The sequence below is a fragment of the Coturnix japonica genome, chromosome 3 (assembly GCF_054131305.1).
Source record: "Coturnix japonica strain WE chromosome 3, WE-NBRP24, whole genome shotgun sequence".
In the NCBI taxonomy this organism is placed as follows: Eukaryota; Metazoa; Chordata; class Aves; order Galliformes; family Phasianidae; genus Coturnix; species Coturnix japonica.
Window position 1 is genome coordinate 20,196,320 of NC_140665.1, and position 20,746 is coordinate 20,217,065.

The 20,746-nt window shown below is 37.4% G+C and overlaps 2 protein-coding genes across 7 annotated transcripts in view; one reads left to right on the forward strand and one right to left on the reverse strand.

Annotated features, from left to right (window-relative positions):
* Positions 1 to 13,386, reverse strand: part of GPATCH2 (G-patch domain containing 2) — a 96,436-nt gene extending 83,050 nt beyond the window's left edge. Inside the window, exons 1-3 of one of the 5 annotated variants that reach the window (XM_015857254.3) lie at positions 13,027 to 13,386; positions 5,583 to 6,293; positions 1,841 to 1,902 (exon numbers count right to left, since the gene is read on the reverse strand). In XM_015857254.3, coding sequence (XP_015712740.2) covers positions 1,841 to 1,902; positions 5,583 to 6,293; positions 13,027 to 13,358 — 1,105 coding nt within the window. In that variant the 5' untranslated portion in view covers positions 13,359 to 13,386. The other 4 variants (XM_015857257.2, XM_015857256.3, XM_015857259.3 and 1 more) reach the window with 4 other exon arrangements.
* A 186-nt stretch (positions 13,387 to 13,572) lies between these two features.
* SPATA17 (spermatogenesis associated 17) overlaps positions 13,573 to 20,746 on the forward strand; it is an 81,401-nt gene continuing 74,227 nt past the window's right edge. For both annotated transcript variants that reach the window (XM_015857265.3, XM_085542948.1), the window contains exons 1-3: positions 13,573 to 13,649; positions 17,511 to 17,600; positions 18,778 to 18,859. In XM_015857265.3, coding sequence (XP_015712751.2) covers positions 13,582 to 13,649; positions 17,511 to 17,600; positions 18,778 to 18,859 — 240 coding nt within the window. In that variant the 5' untranslated portion in view covers positions 13,573 to 13,581. The remainder of the gene's footprint in view (positions 13,650 to 17,510; positions 17,601 to 18,777; positions 18,860 to 20,746) is intronic.

Here is a 20,746-nt window from a genome sequence, read left to right on the forward strand (position 1 = left end):
TTCCCTGACCATCTTCAATTTCAGCTACTTAAGACTAACAATGTAACTGTGCTTCCAGTTTTCTGCAATCTTAAAGACATTTTCAGTGCTACCTATCATGATCTAAGAGGCCTTAAGTCAAATTTTTATTTTCCCAAAGTGCACTAATAGATGTTGGAGAGCAAACATTTATTTTAAGAAATTGCTATTTGACATTCCTCCATCCCTTGCCCCCCCGTTTCTCCAAAAAGTACAATCATGAATAACATTATTTAAATGTTACAGCTTTGTTAATATAGTGCCGGAAGCTTAAGTTGTAAAGTGCCTTAGAACTGCAGGTGGTCCTACTAGTGAGGCCTATTGTGTTGTACAACACAATATTGACACTAACACATCAGAATGGCCCTTCAAAAATGTGTAGCAGTGAAATGTGTTAAGTCATCGTACATGCAAAAGTAGAGAACAAATGTTTTTAAAAACTGCAAGTCAAAAAGGAAATTTATCTGGGGATAAAAATGTAAATCTTTTGTAGGTATCTCATTTTGATTTTTGTATTTTTAAAAATTTAAAAGGTCGACCTAAACTTTCAAAGACAACCGAACTTACTCAGAAAAGCTCCATGTTAATGCAGGAAAAATGAGATACTTAGAATGGGAGCTACAAAACACCATTCTTCAACATAGTCACCACCAAGAGCCTGAATGCTTGTAAAAATCTGCATGGCCATCTAGAACACAGCTTATACTTCATTTTGCTGTCACCACTGCTCAGATGCAACACCCACTGCCTCCCTGTGCTCGCATTCACTGTTTGGTCTCCATAAACTTTCAACAAGTATTGCTGAATGTCAATGGATGCAATATTTTCTGCTTGGAAGAATTCAATTCCACCTCTTTGCTTCATTTGCACTTCCACATCAGATACCATACTGTCAGATTGCCCCTCTGCTGCCATCTGTCTCATGACAACGACATGTAATGGATATCAGTGGGAAGGTTCAAGTACTACCGCCATGCCACCAACATCCACCTCTGACACTGTGGGCCAACGTAAAAAATACGCATTACTTCAGGAGCAGACCTAGTAGTTTCCAACACCATCAACTTAGAATCAACAACATAGCAAGTCTTAATTACTTGAGGGACTGTTTTTGCTTTATCTTTTTACATTATCAAAAATTGCAGGTTCCTACACTGTGAGTTTGGCAAATATGCTAGCATTGTGCGGGTTAAATGAGTTGCACTTCAAACAGCTCAGTGAAAACTGTGCTTGAAAAAAAAACAGAATATTGGAACATTACCCTAAGTAATTATAACATATAAAAATGTGATAAGATCACGTATAATAAAGGAAATTTTGAATCTTTACTGCATTTTTAATTTAAATTCAAGTTTTTCTGAGAAGAGAGGCTTAAAACAGGGTACATCTGTTGTCAGTCAGACTGATAAAATTGAGTGGCTGTTCAGTAAATGTCATCTCTAGAAAAAAACAAATACATCAACTTGGGGAATAAAAGAAAAAAGTCACATCAAAAATAGTCTGAAAGGCAATATTATGATCGCACGGTCTTGTCAGAAAAGTGGAGTGCTCAAAGCATTAAAAAGTAGCTTAGATAATTAGAATATCTTTAAAATCTTTTTATAAATTTAAAATATCTAAAAGATGTATTTTTTATAAATTAAGTCATGGGTTTGGACGTCCTCTCATAACACTTCCAAACCTCTGAAAGAAAGCTCTATTTCAGCTCATTAAAATAGTAACAGCAATTCAAACAGTAATTAACTCATGAAATAACTTGTAACACTTAATGGAATTTCAATTGAGGTTGTTTGAGGGGTAAAAGAAAAGATAGTTTCAATACCTTGTCTTCCCTCATCATTGGTAAACAAACCAGCATCACTGCTGCTCAGACTGCTGGATTCACTGTAATAAGAGAAAGAAAGAAAGAGATCAAAAGAATAATTGATCTTTCAGTCGTAAAATGTTAAGGAGAGAAGGCTGTGCTCAGATGGAACTTAAGCACACCAAAGATCAGAAAGAAAGTAGGATCGCATTATTATTATTTTTTAATCAAACTGCAAATATCCTAGTTCCATTAACTACAGAATATTATTTTTGGAACATAAAACCACAGGAATCTAATGGTACCCTGACAGTAGGCCAGATGTGACTGCTACGAGGTGCTGACACAATTGATGCATTTTAATATGTGCTTCCATCAAATGCTCACTGCTCCTTTCTTATGCTATGCAATTCAGCTTGATTCTGGAACACCACTGCTCAATAAAATAGGAAAAATTTCCATCAAAATCAATCTATGCTTTCCTTCAGCATGTGAAGTATCGGAATCTGAAAAAATACAAATTATCTTTCTAAATATCACTGGCAAATAATCTGAAAAATTCATTGCTTAAGGATTCACAATATATTATTGTCTCACTGAGAAAAAAAAAATTGACAGCACTAGTAGCAAAGTATATAAAAATAAACGCTATCTTGACAAAGTATGGTCAATGGTTGTAACACCGCCAACACAATGAACACAATACCAAGAAAAAAAAAAACAACCCACAAACAAAAGCAAAGAAGGTACAGATCACTCCTCCACAGTTTCTGTTAGAACATTAAAATCAGAATGCCTGTATACAATGTGCATGTAATTTCTCTCGAGAAAAACAACAGATTCATCAATGTACTTCTCTCTTTACTGTACGCATATTGCAAAGAAATCACTCCATGCATCTCTAAACACTTAAAATATTCTCTTCTTTTAATAATACAACTCGCAATTTGGCAAGTTTCACCTACAAGGAATTTTTGTAAATCACTTATTACTTTCCATTGAACAGAGCAGGAAGTAATCTCACCAAAAGTTAATCATGTTCTACTTACAGTGGAACATTAAGCAATTTGAGGGGGAAAAAATAATAATCAACTTGCAATACATTCAAATTAAAGCTGCAAATACTACAGTTACTCTCAACATTACACACAAGCCACGCATGTAACAAACCACAAGTTCTTTTTACATTTCTCTGCTTACCAAAAAAACATTCCAACACGTGAAACAATATGGTATCAGGAACCAATAAGCAGCGTGGAGTTTCTTGTTTTGTTATCATGTACATAAATTTGAAGATGGAAGTTTCCTTAATCATTGCTGCATGTTCTGCTTACATATATTCTTACAAAACAAGCAAAACTTATACTCATGTTTTACATAATATAAACAAAACAGAGACTCACGCACTTGATTTGTACAGCTGTTTTAAGCAGAAGAAAGGTGACATATTACAAGTGTTGATATTGTAACTATCTTTCTTGAAGGAGACCAAGACATAAGCCTTTTGATGCTGTGAATAGTAGTAACTTTTCTCTAACAATCATCAGCAAATTAATTGCAACACAAATAACTTTACTAGCCTTACATTTAGCTGTATGCAATTTTACACCATATCTAAAGAAAAAGTACCTCCTTTATATGGATGCTTTCTGTTCACTTATCATTCTTAAAATGAAAGGTCAGGAATGCTTTCAGCCTTAATATTTCTTTCATTTTACCCCACCGAATTTTCCTATTATTCCATATTTTGGGAACAGAGTTTTTTGGTTGTCTTTTCTTGTTTGTTTGTTTAAATATGACTTTTTAATTGTGCGATTATTTTTACTGAAGGACTAGCCAGTTTACAACAACATAACAATGTGGAGCATTCAAACAGACTTTTTTCCCCTTGTTAAAAAATAAATTAAAATGAACAAAAAAAACCCATTAAATTACAAACAATACAAAGCCGACATATCCCACAACAACCAGTGTTCATTATTCTCAAGCCACAGTTAGGATTAGGCAGGAACTCCACCTGAGAAAATTGCAACATGGCAGTCAATGAACTAAGTCAGATTCCCTTCAGCAATAAAAAACAGCAAGCAAAAACTCTGCAGGAACACCTCTGATACTGAAAAAGCTTTCAAAGCTTTATCCAAACATTTGTGGAAACAAAAGAAAAGGCAATAATCTACTTAAGTCATCATTACTAGCAAACTGTCCCCTTGCCTTGTGGTTACTAATTAATCCTGCCATTATCATATCGTCTAGATACTGGCATTGAGAGCCAGAAAACTGAGCCCTGAACTTCAAAGAAGAAAAAAAAACAAAACGTAGGAATCAACATTGGGAAAATATTTTAAAAACAAACTTTGAAAAATGTGTTGCATGCACAGAGGATGAAACATGCAACAGTTCCGAGCTCCTGGGAAGATTTCTAATCATCTGTCTTTAGGTACTGATCCTGAGGGAAGCCAATTCCCTGTATCAAAGAGGGAAGTGTTCTAAAGGCTCCCTGATGAGACATACCTCTGACTTCAATGTGAAGTGAGATGTCTGAAGCTAAACTGGCTGCCAAGTAGTACTGCTTCTGTTCTAGTAACTGAGACTTAAGGAAGACTTTAGAAGTCAAGATTCACACTACTTTTTCAACTGCTTATGATCTGCTGGTGAGAGACAATGCCAGCATGTAATTAAACAACTCAAATAACTTTTCAGACAATAATTGGAGTTAGTCAGTCACTTATCAGCACTGCTATTATTACTGTAACCAATCTGTCTGTTCAACAGCTTGTAGATAAAATGCCTAGGGAAAAAAAATAAATCTAACAACAAAAACACAACCAAACAGGGACAGTAGTTCTGTCAAGCAACTGATCAAAGTTACGTGTTCTAATAGGAGTCTTTCTTGTTGACAGTTCTGCATTGAGAACCAGACACACGGGATAAACATAATCAGGCTTACCAGGCCCTGCAGGTAAAGTCCCCTGTGTATGGTGGAAAAATGACTAACACCTTACTGTGTTGTCAAAATAGTACTTTCAAAACAATTACCATTGTAGTATGCCTGCTGTCTGAAATGGATGGATGAGGTGTACTGCCAAAGGGTCATCATTCCCCCATTTCTCTAATGGCAAGCTCAGGTGTTTCTGAACTGTAAATTGGTTTATGCATTTCATAAATGATGTATATCCTTAACAACCTGCAGACTTTTTAAGCCCATGACAAAGAAAAACATACTGTCTAAAAGATAAACCTAAATATTAACAGCCTTTCTGATTAAGAGATAATAACCAAAGCATCAGTGTCTAGAAATTATGAACATCGTAATTTTTGCCTGTGAGATTGTCCGAGAACTGTTTCCAGTTGAAATACTCAGAAAAAAAAAAAAAAAAAAAAAAAAAAGACAACAAAGAGGATTAATCATTTCTATATTCTATCATTCTTAACCTTGAAACAATTACGATGTACTATTACTATTATTACTACCTCTGCTACCTGACTATTTTATGCTGGATTCCATTTACCTGATCAATTCAGCTCAGTCTATATTAAAAAACTGCAAACTTATGTCAAAAAAAAAAAAAAAAACCCAAGAAAAAAAACCACAAAAACCATCAAGCAACCCTAAAAGTTACTTGTTACACAGATGCCATTTGTACAAGCAATCTGACTCTGAAATGAAAGAAAAAAAAGCACAGATATTTCCAATACTAGTAATAGAAACACAGGCAAACAAATATTATCTAAAGTTTCTGTAAAGAGAAAGAAAAATAACCTGTCGCTCATGTTCTCATCCGAGCCCTTTTGCTCTTCATACTCCATTTTGTCCTTATTTGCTTGGCTCATTTCTTCATTTTCTATTACTACTCCTTCATCCAAGATTTCTGGTCCATGTCGAACTGCAGCTACTTTCCTCTTTTTCACTTTGCTCTTAGAAAACTCCTGATGTTGGTATGATTTATTGTCATTGTCCATTTCTTGATCTCTATTATCCTGCTGTTGAGTTATTGTCAGTGCATTAGAAACTTCTGATGGCAGATCTATTGCCATTCGTTTCACCTTTCTTCTCCTGCGCAAAGTTCTGTTTCCTAAATTGTCCACAGCCAAATCTGGTTCGTGCCATAGAGGTCTTTTGCCTCTAATGTTATTTAAGTTTGAGGAAGGCCTGCGTTTAGCAATCAACAACTGGTCATCAGAGTCACTGTGGTCTTTCTTGTTAGTATGATTCTCCCTGTAGTCTTTGCTTGATTCTTCCAAACTGGAATCAGAACCTTCACTTAAACAGTGACCAGTCTCCCAGGGATGATGGGTGGTAAATGAACGCCTTTTTCGTCCCCTCCTTTTTCTTGCCTGCCGCTTCAGAAGACAAGAGACACTTCGAGAATGATCTCCAGTATCAGCAAAACCTCCTCTGGCTTGCTCCGAACTTTCTTCCAGTGCTGAGACTAGATCGTGAACCAGCTCCTCCATAGTCCTACTGAAATGCCTATAATTTCCAAGAGAAAAACAAACAGCAAATTAATCTAAAAAAACTATTAACAGTTTTACATAAGATCGTTTAAGTCACTTTATGCAATGTACTCTTATTCTCTACTCTACAAATGCTACTGTATTTCTGCTGAGATCCAAATCCTTCCCAGTCAGTCCTACAGAACTTGCAGTATACTTATCAGTATACTCTCCTTTTGAGTTACCTTCCCAATTTTCTCCTCTGGAGGCGAGAGCAACATTTTTCTTTCTATCTGCTTTTTTTTTTTTAACCTCACCATATTTTCATTACTTTCAAGGATTACACTTGGTGATGGCACCACCACAGTAAGAACTTTTACTCTAAGCTCAGGCTGGGAGCATCTTTTAATGTTACGAATGGGAAACCGAATACATAATATTCTTCCTTGATAGTATATTAGTGAGTTCTGTTTAAGAGTTGTCACTGTGATAAAATATTTTAAGGTTAATTATGTCTTGACAGTAACTAGATGCCAAAATTAAGACAGTTATTCTTTGATATATATATATGTATATATATATATATATATTTTTTTTTTTTTTTTCTTTTTAAATAGTGTCTAATTCCATCTTTCCAAATGATTCAGTGGAATGATATTAAGTAGGGAGAATACCATGCTAAAAGTAATTCCAGAGTATTAAATGCAAAGTTTCCCACCATGTCTAGGCACTAGCATCATTAGAGTCACACACTTGTGTAAGAAAAAGAATCCCTGATCACAATGACTGATTACTGACTTAGCCTTTTAAACTGCTCCCTCCTCAAGCTTCTCCAGCTCTTAGCATGCCTAACTCAGCAGGCTTTGGTAACTTCAGCCATGCTTTACATGAACACAACTACAAAAAGAAAACAATTGGTTGCTGAACTCTAATCCTTCTCTGATGGCAGCGACCCTTCTCTGTAAACACAAGGAACAGATTTTCACATCAAAGTACAGGAAGATCATTTTTGTTGACATATAGCCAAGAAAATTCATGCCCTTCACACCACTATGTCAATTGATTAATAGAAGGACTGTCTATATGTTTTACACAGGATGTTTAAAATCAAGATTAAAATTCTTTGTTTTGTAATACAACTTAACGACAGAATTAATAACTAATTATCTATTCACATCAACAGAGTTGTAGATATTGAGAAATACTGTATGCATAGCACATAAGTTCCCTCATTCACCACAAACTCCAATGTTAAAGATGCTAAGACAGTAATCACTGAATAGTCAGGATCACAGAAACACACAAATGTTAAATATTAACAGAGGGTCAGATGAGAACACTTAAGAACAAGTCCAAGTTGGTCATGAAAACTCTTACCTAAGGAAACGATACATTTTCCTTTTACACAGATGTACTTAGAATTTCAACAGCAACCTTACCAAGAGCAGTGCTAAAAACATAAGACCATTTTGAGTTCCCAAAACTACTCTGTCAATTGCATTTATTCTTTGTATCTTTTTCTAACCTGCTATAATCTCTAGTCCCATTTCTCTCACTTAACATTTTCTTTGTCTCTTAGCGCAAGAGAATCTTTGCATTATCCTGTAAGAAATGAAAAAGCTTTGAAAGATTGCTACAACTGCTTTTAATCCCGGTGTTCCTAAGAATCAAACTCTCTACAACCCTCCTTAATCCATTTGGTTCCCAAGAATTAAAATATCCATATGCATAGAAAAGCACTCTCAAAAGCCAGAGAAACAACATAGCTGGAAAAGTCTTTCAAACGAAGCAGTTATTACCTGAAAACTCAAGGAGAGAAGCGAAAGTCAATTAATCTAGAATTCTAGGTGCTTATTTATACTTCTAGGCATACAGCATTACAATGATTTAAAACTAATTCTTGCCTTTGGTTCCTGAAGTTTCTCTTACTGCATGGGATAGGTTTCTTTTGTAGTAGATTTTACCCCAACACATTGTACTTCAGCATTTTAACCTCACTGTACTTTCAATGTGAGGATGGCTAACATCAAGACTTTATTTCTGAAGAAAAAAAGGAATCTCTCTAATTTTATTGGAGCTCCCCTTTCTCTTGCTATGATCTCTCTGGTATCAGATGGGAACAGATTTTTGTTCAATTGTTCTAAAATTAAAGAGCATATGGCTACCACTGTACTATTTATCAGACAAACCCAGTTTTGCAGCTTTCTGCATTGATCACAACCAGCTGTCAAGGCTGCATTCCAACCCCACATAGTACACTTTAATCATCACTGTAACAAAAATATTTGTGTTTGAAATAGGTAGAGAAACAACTGTGATAATGAGAGTCAGACAAAAAAAAGTATTAAAGACATTACCTGTGAGTCTGAACTGTATTCTCTAAGACAAGAAATTTCAAAGACGGCAATAAGGAACACAGAACAACACACTTTGATAGATAAAATATTAAGTTGAGCTGTAGTTTAGCATGACTCACAGCAGGCTATAAAAATGTTTTTACAGCAACAGCCCATAGCCAGCAATAAACACTAATGTCCTCACTAGGAGAAGATTCTACTGTAAGGAAATATAACTTGCCTACGCTGATTTTTACAATTATCTGAAGCAATTTTCTTGTAGGTCACTCAAATCTGACCCATTTCTTCTCTATCCTTACCAGAGTAGGTTGCAGAGAACAAGGTAACTGCTTTTACCTACCCCAAAACACAGTTCACACAGTTCACCTACACCATTAATATTCAGTATAGAAACCACTAATGGGAAGTAGTACTAGCAATTCCATTAAGTACTAAATAGTAGTACCAATTCCTATTAGTACTACTACTTAGGCACTTGTTTTTGCAATGCAAATCAACTATCATACTTTCTGTTCACTTCCCACCTAAAACACATAATGCAGAGCTCTGACTGCTCATGAAACATATAACAAACATTTAACACACTGACAAAAGAGCTAATACAGTTGCAAGACTCTTAAGAAGAAGTAATATCTTCTACTGACAGCTGTATTTACATTTACTTTCTAGTTCTATAGATTTTTCTGTTAAATAGACGAAGTGTTCCATGCAGCAGAAGTTATGCCATGTCTGCCTCATCAGTTCTGAAAAGGAACCACTGATAACAAATCCAAAGAAAAGCAGTTTCCTCAGATCCATTATTTTCGCTGCCTTTGCAATCAACCTTGATTACAAGTTAAACGCACAGGAAAATCAAGTGTTCCCTTGCACACTAGGATTATAAAACCAGACTTACATAATCTTGTCTCATATGGATTCCTTGATGTCTTGTAACACAACTGTACTCACACTGCACCGTAACCTGCAAACAGGCATTACAGTTTTTTTCCATCTCAGAGTTTATTTTCTCAAAACAACAGTTTTAAGACCACATCAATGCTGCACAAAGCTGAAATTTTGACTGAACAGATGTAAGCACTCGGGAGGATGCAGCAGATGAAAAATCTTACTGCCCTGCCAAGAGAATTTACTGATTCCAATGAACTTTCTCTGTTCTAGGGATAAGCATGAAGTAGAAATCATGTCAGAGCAGCATAAGTACAAATTACTAAACAGCTGATAAGATACTATAGTAGGCAAGGAAAAGACTGACTTTTTTTTTGTTGTTGTTATATATTATGGTATACACATTTATTTTATATAGAAGAAACAGAAGTTGGGCCTCCATTATTTAAACTCACCAGTCATCAAGTAGCCATCCTCAACAGGAGGACCCAGAGAATCCAATTCTGATCTGCATCTAGCTACACCTTTAGGTTTTCTCTAACAGGTTTGCAGAAGTTACACAATGACCCCAATGCATTCCACTCCTGTACCAATAACCATCACGGTCATAGCAGATAGCAGTCAAGCAACAGAGAATCTCCTCCACTTCTATGAATCTGGCCCGGTGCTTCCTGTGAAGACTAAGCCCCAAATCTTAGGCTATAGTTCATCTTTAAGGTAGGAAAACTCTCTTTTGTAGGAAGACGTGTGAATATATATATAAATCCGTTTCGTGAACAACCAGAAGTGCAGAAGAGCCTCAAAAAAAGGAAATTTTACTTAAGTCATAGTTCTACAATTATAGATGTACACTTACTACACTTGCTGGAATTTTCAATGAACTAGCTTTGATATCAAATACATAGCTTCTAGATGATTATCTGTACAAACAACAGTTTATTCCCCAAGTTATACATTAAAGTCAGTTCTCAGACCCAACTCTGCATCTGAGAAAACACTTTAGACGTGGTTTAGGAATACTACTACATTTGACCTATACAAGAGAAAGCATATGAGGAATGATGGAATTTCATCAGCTGATCACGCTGCTGGTCCCCCTAAAAATTAAAGCCAAACAAACCTGTAACTAGTTCCTCTGGCTTTCCTACAATTGCTATTTACCTAAGAAGGAGAAACAACAAATACTGTCAAACCTTTTAAACAACACTCTCCACTCATATTTAACAGTGAAGAAGTATTCAGTGCTGTGCAACAGTATACAGTCAGAAAGATGCTGACATTTAATAACGGTCCAACACAAATGAATTGGTCAGCGAGAAATGAGGTTTGGGGCAATTTATCATTAGAGGTAGCAATTCTTGCAATACTATTACTCCCATTTACTGATGTACTTGCCCTTTTCAGATGTTTGACTTCATTAATTAATTGTCAAGGTGGAGAATCACATGAACTGTCAAATGGTGATAATTTGCTGTACAATCAAAGTCATCACTCTAAGAATCAGAGTGCCCAGTAAGTATCCAAATTGCAAACTATTCCTGAGTTGTCATAGGTACTCATAGGAAGAAAATGAAAAACCGTTGCTTTCAAAGTTCATACACCAAAGTGAACAATTCTACTCTACAGCAGTTCAGAAACTGAACTTTTTTAGTGCCTTAACATTTTTATTATGACCAAGTTCTTTATTTTCTACATTAAGTATTACGCATTGAAAAATACTTCGCTGCATTTCAAAAAGGCTTCTTTTAAATGACAGAACAAGGATAAGAAAAGTGCAACTCTGTGGGACCTTTAGAATTTTTAATGGATCTCCCTTCAGAACTACTAAACTAACAGTCCTATAAATTACAAGATGTCAATATCTCTCTCGGTACTGAATATCTCTGGGCAGTGTATTTGGACAAGCAAAATCATCACTGTCCCAGGACACTTACAGGAGTATATGTCAAAATCACATAGCCTGCTTTGCTGAACTTCCATTTTAAAGCCTCAGGAATTAAATTACTTTACATGGGCAGAAAATAATAAAACTTAAAGACAAATGACAAATTAACTATATAATGAAAACTTTCTCACAGTAAAGATACAAGTTAGGATGGTCTTAAGCCATGCTTCTTCTACATGCAGCATTAGTAATAATGTTATTATTACTAATAAAGTAAGTATAGTTCTGCCAAAAAAACACGCCTCATTCTCTGAAGCGTTATGAACTACATCAACCAAAGTTAGAATAGGCAAATACGTATGCTAATGTTACTAATCATGTTTTCTAGACCTATGTGCTATCTAGGCTAATACAATCCTAGTTTGAAAGCCTTCTCTCATATAAAGTAATGAGAAGCCATGAAAAAAGCCAGGGAAAAAAGTGATGCTGTCAAACGAAGTGGAGGAGTAATTTAAATACTAAATCCATCCTCCTCTTCTTCCCCATGCCTACATAAGAAACAAAGACAACGATAAGAGCAAATCTGTTGAAAAATCTGGGAACTCTACATGCAGATGTTTCTATACAGAAACTGCCTCTAGAAAGAGCAGTGAAGCTTCAAGCCAGGCCTGAAATCATTGTCAACATTAAAGAAAAATAAACAAAACCAAGAAACCAAATAACAAAACCAACTCATCTCACATGTCTCCACTTCCATTTGTGAAAATGAAATCAAGCATTAAGTTCCCTGTGAAATATACAAGAAATAAAAATACTGTGCAGGAGATTAATGCCAGCTGGTTGTGAAGGAAATGAAACCTGGTTTCCAAAGCTGGGATGCCTCTCATTCATCAGGGCTCCCCACAAACAGCCTTTTGATCTCCACTGCTTGTAAACAACACTCACTTCCATCTTCTGCTACTGAGTTACCATTGTCCATAGTCCTACTAGTGATGTAATAAAACCTTTGGAATCACTGTGCTCATAAAGATCCGAAGAATCCACATGTTTCTTGAGAACCCCAGGGGCGGTAACTCCATTGCCTTCCTAGGCAGCCTGGGCCAGTGCTTTATCACTCCTTTTTGGGAACAAATACTTCCTAATATTCAACCTGAACCTCCCCTGGCGCAACTCGAGGGCATCCCTTCTTGTCCTGTAACTGCTACCCAGCAGAATAGGCTGACCCCCCCCTTGCCACAATGTCCTTTTAGGCAGTTGTAGAGGGTGGTAAGGTCTCCCTGAGCCTCCTCTTCTCCAGTTCCCTCAGCTGCTCCCCAAAAGATCTGTGCTCCACACCTGTCACCACCTTTAAAACCTTTCATTGCCACGTGCTGCCCCAGCATCTGGAAACAACCAACACATGAACCACATTGAGCTTAACCTACTACGCTTCTGTCGGCCATTGGCCAAAGCCACACTTGTTGATTCTCGATTCGAATCAACACGGGCCCAGAGCAGCAATCTCACCTCACTGGATATCTTCTCAGCCTACACCAAGGGGTGAGGCGAACAAGGCAGATGTGCCTCGGTGAAAAACAAAATCCTGCAGAGCCTGGGCAAAGGCCGAGCCCGAGGCACATCACTCCCAGCACTGAACCCCATACCCGGTACTGTGACGACGTTCCCTCGGCGCTTCCCCTCCCACCCAAGCGGCGGCCCCGCCGCCCGGCCTCACCAGCTCTTCCTCGCTGCCGGAGCTCGGGTCGGGTTGGGTTCGGCGACCCGGAACATGAACCCGGCGCCTGCCCCGGCCGCTCCCCAGGGAGGCTGGCGCCGCTTCGCAAAGACTGAGCCGAGGGGAGCCGCCACGGGGGCCGGGGGTGGCGGCGAGGGCCAAACGGGGAGGACACGAGCTACCAGCGCTGCTCCTCAGTCCCCCATGATGAGAGCCCGGAAGCGGCCGCGACTCCGGGAGGAAGGTGGCCGCGACCACCATCTCGCCTCTCCCCCTCTCCGTCCGCACCGCCGCACGAACCCTCCTGCACCTCGCTCCCTCCTTACAGTTCCTCACGGCTCCCGGCCCGCTGTGCTCCCGCTGCCCTCGTGCCTTTCGCTCCTCGTCGGCAGGGCCGTCGGATACGCCGCTTCCCCCCGCGGGTTCGGAGAGTGGTGCGGCCCCGTTGCCATGGAGGCTGTGGCGTCGGAAAGGCGGGGGGAGCATGGCTGAGCTGGTTCGGCTGGAGGAGAGACTCTCGCGGCTGAGGGAGGAGTATTTCCGTAAGAACAGGTAACTCCAGTGGGATGGGACGCGGATCCTGGAGCTGGGAAGGGGCCGCCTGTACCGCTGCCAGCCCCGTCCTTCCCCGGCTGCGAGATGGCGGCTGCTCGTCCCCATCTGTGCTGCCGGGGGGTCTGAGGGAAGTGAGTAGCAGGTTCCCTAGAGGGTCCGGTTAGGAGGTGGAAATTGGCACTGTCCTTCTCATAACCCGGCCGGGAAAACCGGCATCTGGAAAAGCCTCACGTGAAGCGCCGAAACTGTGAGGGTCCGTGCTATTCTGGCCCAGAAGTGTGACTTTTACTCGATGTTTAACTTGTGCTGCTGAAAGGTATTGAAATTGCTGAAAGTGTTTATTTATTTATTTGCCTATCTATTTATTTATTCACTTTAAGCAACTGAAAGTTCCTCAGTCGTTGAGAGAGTTGATACTTAATATCCACAGTGATTGAAACTGTGCCTTGTTGCTACGTCAGATCGTTGATCGTTGAGTTTGACTGGTCCTTGGTTTTTCTGGTTCGGGACATCAGTCCTCTACAGCACACAGGACAGGTTTTATGTTTCTCCTTCGAAGGAAGGAGACACCTGCACTGCTGAGATGTCCCAGGACAGAGCACCATCTGCCCAGGCCACCTGTTGCCATCTCCTTGGCCCAGGGATTCTAAGGGTTTTCATGACAACAAAGGCAGGAGCTGATAACTCATATCATGTTTTAGGAAATAAGATGTTTTAAGACCTATTTTATTACTTTGTGAATTCATAATGTAAACCTAAATGCACTGTATTTGTTAGTGCATGGGTAACATTAAAACTCACATATTTAGGATAGTTGCTTTACTTTTTCTTCACTATTTAATGCAGCATTTCTTTCAGAAACCAATTACAACACCATAAGCATCAATAGCACAGCTGTAACGTTACTAAAAGTTAAGAGTTGAAGTTCTGCCTGCATATAAAGAGTTCTGTTATTTGTTCTTTTGCAGAACTTTGGTTCATACTGTTGGAGCTGTATACACAGCAGTTGGCTGTATGATCTTCTCTTAGCACAGACTCATAGAATGGTTTGGGTTGGAAGGGATCTTACAGACCCTAAGAATTTAAATTAGAGGCTTCAAACACTCCCATTGAGCTAAAGGGCTGACCAATGATTTGATCTCTGTTCTTTAGAGCACAAATCTTGAACTACTTCAACAAGGCTGTCAGTAAAACCTTGAAACAAATCAGAACAACTTGTTTAGAGATTTTGATAGAATCAGAGAATCGTGAAGTTTGGAAACGATCACTAAATCGCCAATATTGTCATCAAACTGCCAACCCACCACCACCATGCCCACTGGTTTTTGTCCTTAAAACACTGCATCTGATTTCATGTCTGTTTAAAGTATTAATAATCAAGTTGCATATTAATTGCTTTTGTGAAGTGGCAGAAATTGTAAAGCCCCTTGTAATATTTAGGCAATGATGAGACAAAATACTCTCAGAGGTGCATTCCTTTATAGATAGCACAGCCCCAGTAGGTCATCAAACTTACTCTGCATTTTCTAAATAAAAATGAAGATGAAATTATTTATTACATGCTTTCAATGCTCCTTTCAGCATTTTGCTTCATTATACTTAAGCTCAGTTGAGAATGGTTGTTCAGCCAAGCCCAGTGAATGAAGGATATTAAGATGTGGAATGCTACATGAATGCAAAGATCTTTTGCTTAACTTTTAAATTTAACAAACTTTGGGCATTGAAGTGTGTCAGTTTTGCAGTAGTCTTTGAACTATTTTGTGCAGAGTGAAACAACAGCTTTCACTTCCACTGCAGAACTGCTCTATTTACAGTAATGGGTCTGTTAAAATAGCCAAATCTGGGATGCTGTGAGTACCTGTGTGTGTAATCTGTGTGTTCATTCATTATCATTAGCTGAATGGTATTCATACAGAAATCAGTGGTGGTTTTAAAAAGCACTTTTTGAAGTCCTTATACTGCCATGAAATATCAGGTTTCCCAAATGCTTAAATTTATCTAAAACATCAGAAAGTGCAGAAGAGTATAGATTGCAAAGTAGTCAGTTTGTTGGGGTTATTTTGGTATTAATTGTGCTGTTTTCAAGTACCTTCAATAGTAAAGCCTGTAGGGTTTAGGTCTATGAGTACCAAACAGATTTAAAAACAAAACCACAAAATAACAGCAATTATATATATATGTGTGTATATATATATGCACATCTTTCTTTACTTATCTGTCAAAACCTAAAAGCAGAACTTTGTAGAACATGCAGAAACTCCAGATCAACTTGACTTAACGGGACCCTGGTGAGAGCTAAATATTCTTGCTAGAAATTGCTTCTGCAGGCAGAATGCAGCAATTAAAGTGCCTGAAAGCAAATCCCAAATTAGAAAACCTTTATCTTTCAGAATGCATTTCCTGTTTGAGCACTCTATATCTGTTCCATTAAAGATCAGGGCAGGCTGATGGCTGTAATGTTCCCACCTGTTGATTGTGGTTAGACCAGAGATTAATTTAACCTGGGTGTTCTTCTGATCATAGTAATGTTCCTGTCATTCTTTATGCAGAACTCCATTTTGTGTCAGAGTATGGGATCTCCTAAACTGTTTTTCTTCTTAGGGAAAGCACCCTCCTAGGGAGGGACTTGCCCAATTATAACACATTGCAAAGAAGCATTAAGCCTGCACTTTCTCACAGTTAGCATTAGAATATACAGGATCTGTTAGCGCACTTATTTTGTCATGGAACTACTTTTACATACTGTAATATACTGTATTTGAGAAGTATTTTTCACTCTTCAAGCCTAATTGAAACACTCTGGCAACTATGCAGTCTGATCAGGAGGATAGATAACATATTGAACAACTTATGCTCCAAACCACTTATTTGCTGACAAGGCAAAATAGAAACTTGTGAAACTAAACTGCAAGAAAAACTCTGTAAATGATCTGCTTAAATAAAAAAGATTCAGCCCCTCAGCACTGGGACTTGTAGTAATTATTTCTTCTTGAACTCTCTGAAAACTCTCATCTTTAGTCTCCTTTAGATTCCTAGTTTCCTTATGTGACGTTTTGCTTTTCCACAGTCACTGTTCTCCTAATAGACAGTCACAGGAAGAAGACAAGCAGGGACTATCTCTTGGAATTACTAAGTAACTTCTTGATGAGGCCCTTTTGCTTGTGTTTCTTGCCCCATTTCTGCACACGCTTTTCAATTTTACTATCTAATTTAACATAAGACTTTGACAAGTAATAGTTCTTGAAGATCTCTTTGAGGTCATCAGTTCTCCATTTAAGGTCATGTTGCACCTTCAGCTGCCTGACCAGTATCTCTGTAGATAACCTTTCTTCTCATGTAACTTAAAAACAAATTCTTCATCTTTCTCTATACCCTCACTTAATCATCAGTTCCTCTAGCATCTCCGCTAGTCAATCCTGCAGTCTCAGCATGTTTCTACTTCATTTCCTTTTGCTCCCTCTTTTCTGGCCTGCAGCACACACCAATGATCTGCCAATTTCATTTTTACATTATCTCCAAATTCTACATATTTGAGTCATAGAATCATAGAATTACCCAGGTTGGATAAGACCTCGAAGATCATCAAGTCCAACCACAGCCTAACCAGTACCCTAACTCTAAAAACCCTCCACTAAATCATATCCTTGAGCTCAATAAGCTGTTGCATTGAGTACTATAATTCTCTGTAGCTGTTTTAGTTGTGGGTGCAAAAATCCAGTGAAAAAGATCACCAGCTACAATAAGAAATAATAACAAAGAATTTTCTGTTTTGGTAGTAAATTGTTATGCCAACAAGTGTTATTAATTTTTATATTTTCTATTATTACTATAACTTACTATTCCTTCTCATATTATCAGATCTGTGGATGAAGAAAGAAAAATAGTGTACAAAGCTGCTGTCAAGATTCAGAGCTGGTTTCGAGGATGCAGAGTCCGAGCCTATCTGAGGTAGTATGTTAGACGTATTTTAATCTGTATTTCATTTCTGAATTTCTTTCTAAAATTTCTCATAGTATTTCTTGATTTTAATGAAATGAAATCTTTTTAAAAATAAAAAAAAATCTATCAAATGGATAAAACATATGCTCTACTCTAAAAAATATATTAATTTTTGATTTTCAGAACAGCATGGGATTAAAATGTCAAGATGCTAATAAGCAGCTAATAAGTAATACAGAAACAGTCCATTTTCATAAATAGAATCATAGAATGTTCCAAGTTGGAAGGGATCCATAAGGATCATCAAGTCCCAACTCCTGGCTCCAAATAGCACCACCCAAAATTCTAACCCTATGACTCATGGGGTTGTCCAAGTGATCCTTGATCTCTGGAAGGACAGGACCACTACCACTGCCCTGGGCAGCCTTTTCCATGGCAAAGAACCATTTCCTAATCCCCAACCCAACCCTGCTCAGACATGTCTTCATGCCATTCCCTTGGGCCCTGGTTTTTTCACCTGAAGAGATTGGCACCTGCCCCTTCAGTCCAAGAAGGAGTACTCATTTCCCAACCTCGCATATTATAAAGGTTGTATTAATTGTTTTGGATTTGCATATTACAGAGAACTATATGATGGCTACACATCAGGACACATTTGTCAGTCTTTCCCATTATCTGTGAATAAGTTCAGTTTATTTTGATACCAATTCATAAGTCAAACCTTTAGAATATAATTAGCAGTCCTACCTACACTACACTAATAGATCCTAATAGATGGAAAGCATTAATTAAGAGATCTCAGTGTGACTGGGGAAATGAGGATATTCCTCAGAAATGCTGTTTGTAGTGACTTTTCATATCTCAGTTACTGTGGACCTTAAAAGTATCGCCTAGTGAGCATTTGGTAACTGAACTCATATTGTAGAAAACTAAATTCCACTGCTCAATTTGGCCAAGTCATTTTTTTAAATGTTTCATTACATGTTTTTCACCATTTGTAAAATGGAGATCATAAACAATTACTCATGTCTGTAAAATGCATGTATGTGTATCAAGTAGGTTTGCAGTGGCTTTCATTCTGGAGTATGTATGGATAATACACTATGCATTATTCTTAATACTAGGAAATAACACATTTGCAGTTGTACAGTTTCAAAATAACATTTCTAAATATGTTTAATTTTAGATATCTGAGCAAAATGGTGATTCTTATACAGAAATGGTGGAGAGGTTACCAAAGCAGAAGATACTTCAGAGAAGAGACTAAGGTAGAAAATCAGGTTTAAAAATCTTGTTTGAGTATTTATGGAATAAATACGGAGTAATTCATTTACGTGCCTTGAAATTTAAGAGCTGAAACTTTGATTCTTGATGCATGCAGTCATATACTTAACTGTTACTGTGATGAAAAACACCATGAATTTTTGTCTGTTCATGATAGTCAAGTTAGTTCTAAAGTGTTTGCAGCTCTGGAGTATCAGTTCCCAATCCAGCAGTGAGATTTTGTTTGTTTGTTCTTGCTGGTAGAATTTCTAATTCTGCCATTAATTCTAATTCTATATAATTCTATAATATAAGCCTGTATCTCTACATACCACTGTTCTTTATTTTAGTGCCTTAAATTTCTACTTAATGAACCTTGAAGTGTTTGAGGTTTTGCCTTAAGGCACACAGCAGATCACAGTGAATCTAATTCCCTTGAAAGAGCATAAGATAGTGAAAGTATATGACAGCACACTAGCTGAAACCTTTTTAACAGGTTTAGGAGATTAAGAAGAAGCTAATTTATCTTTAACTTAAAATAATAAAGTTTTTAATGTGTAGTTAACTTCTGTAATTTGTCAATTTGTGTTAATATTTTACAGTAATTTTGGCTTGTTAGTCATTTATTCTTGATGATTTTTTTTTAATAGTTGTATTTAGTCAAAACTGACAAGTTGAGCAGAAGGAAAAAGCTGAGCCATTATAACTCGTATGTTACAGGCTAATGTCCATGCCTCCTACTAAACTATGTTTTTGTGTTTGAAAGCTTGTATGCCTAAAACTTTTCTATTCCTTTCCTACAATTATCAGTAACCTAATTAAAATTTTACCTCTTCCAGACTTCCTGGCTTACCTTTATGTAATTAATTAAAATTTTTAAAATAATTAATTATGTAATCCTTTCAGGCTGTGATTCTCACTCCATCTTCTAAAACACTCCTATTTTTTATTATTATTATTATTATTATTATTATTATTATTATTATTATTATTATTATTTTATGTAGGCTAGAAAGCTGTGTAGTTGGACTGGATTCTGAATAAGAAAAAAAGAGAAAAAGAACTTCACTGAATATTGTCCTTGAATTTATGGAAGTTTGGTTTCTGTGCTGTAATGTATGACAAAGCCTTAAGCACAGCACACCCACTTAAAAACATATTCAAAATTATACTAGAAGTCCATCTAGTTTCTGACATTCATCCAATATTATCCATAACTTCAGAAAAACTGAATCTCATCAGCAAGTGATGTGGAGCAATCAGCATAAAAAACCATATTTTCCCTCGAATGCCTCAATTTGTGCTTCCTGACTCTTTAGAGAGGACTGAATAGCCCAGTCTGATTGGAAGCCAACATGAAAACTATACAAGTATCAGATAATTTTGCCCCTTTAGACTGCTATATTATATATTATCTGTTATCAGATTGGATTTAGACACAAAGTTCTAGTTCATTCCCTATATTCATCCCTGTTTTGCCACACTCAGTGACTGGGTGAATCTGAAAAATTTTGAAATGAAGCAAAATTCTTATCAGTGGTTAAATGCAATTTTTCAGTTAGAAGATCACTTAATGTTCATGTTGAACTCTTGCTAACACTTGTTGTAGTGACTCATGATAATGAAATGCAGGAATATGTTTGACATGATGGTTTCTTAAACACAAAAAAATTTGGTCACTTCAAAATTTCTCAGCTGATAATGACTATATTGGTATCTGCTGCCAGCAAACAAGGCAAAGCATATGCACAAAATACCCATGATTCATAGATAGTAAATCATTTTAATGATTATATTCAAAATTGTGAAATGTGAGTGGTACTGATGCGGAAAATAACAAAGGCTGAGGCTCATCAGATTGGCTGTCCATATGTGCATCACTACTAGTATTT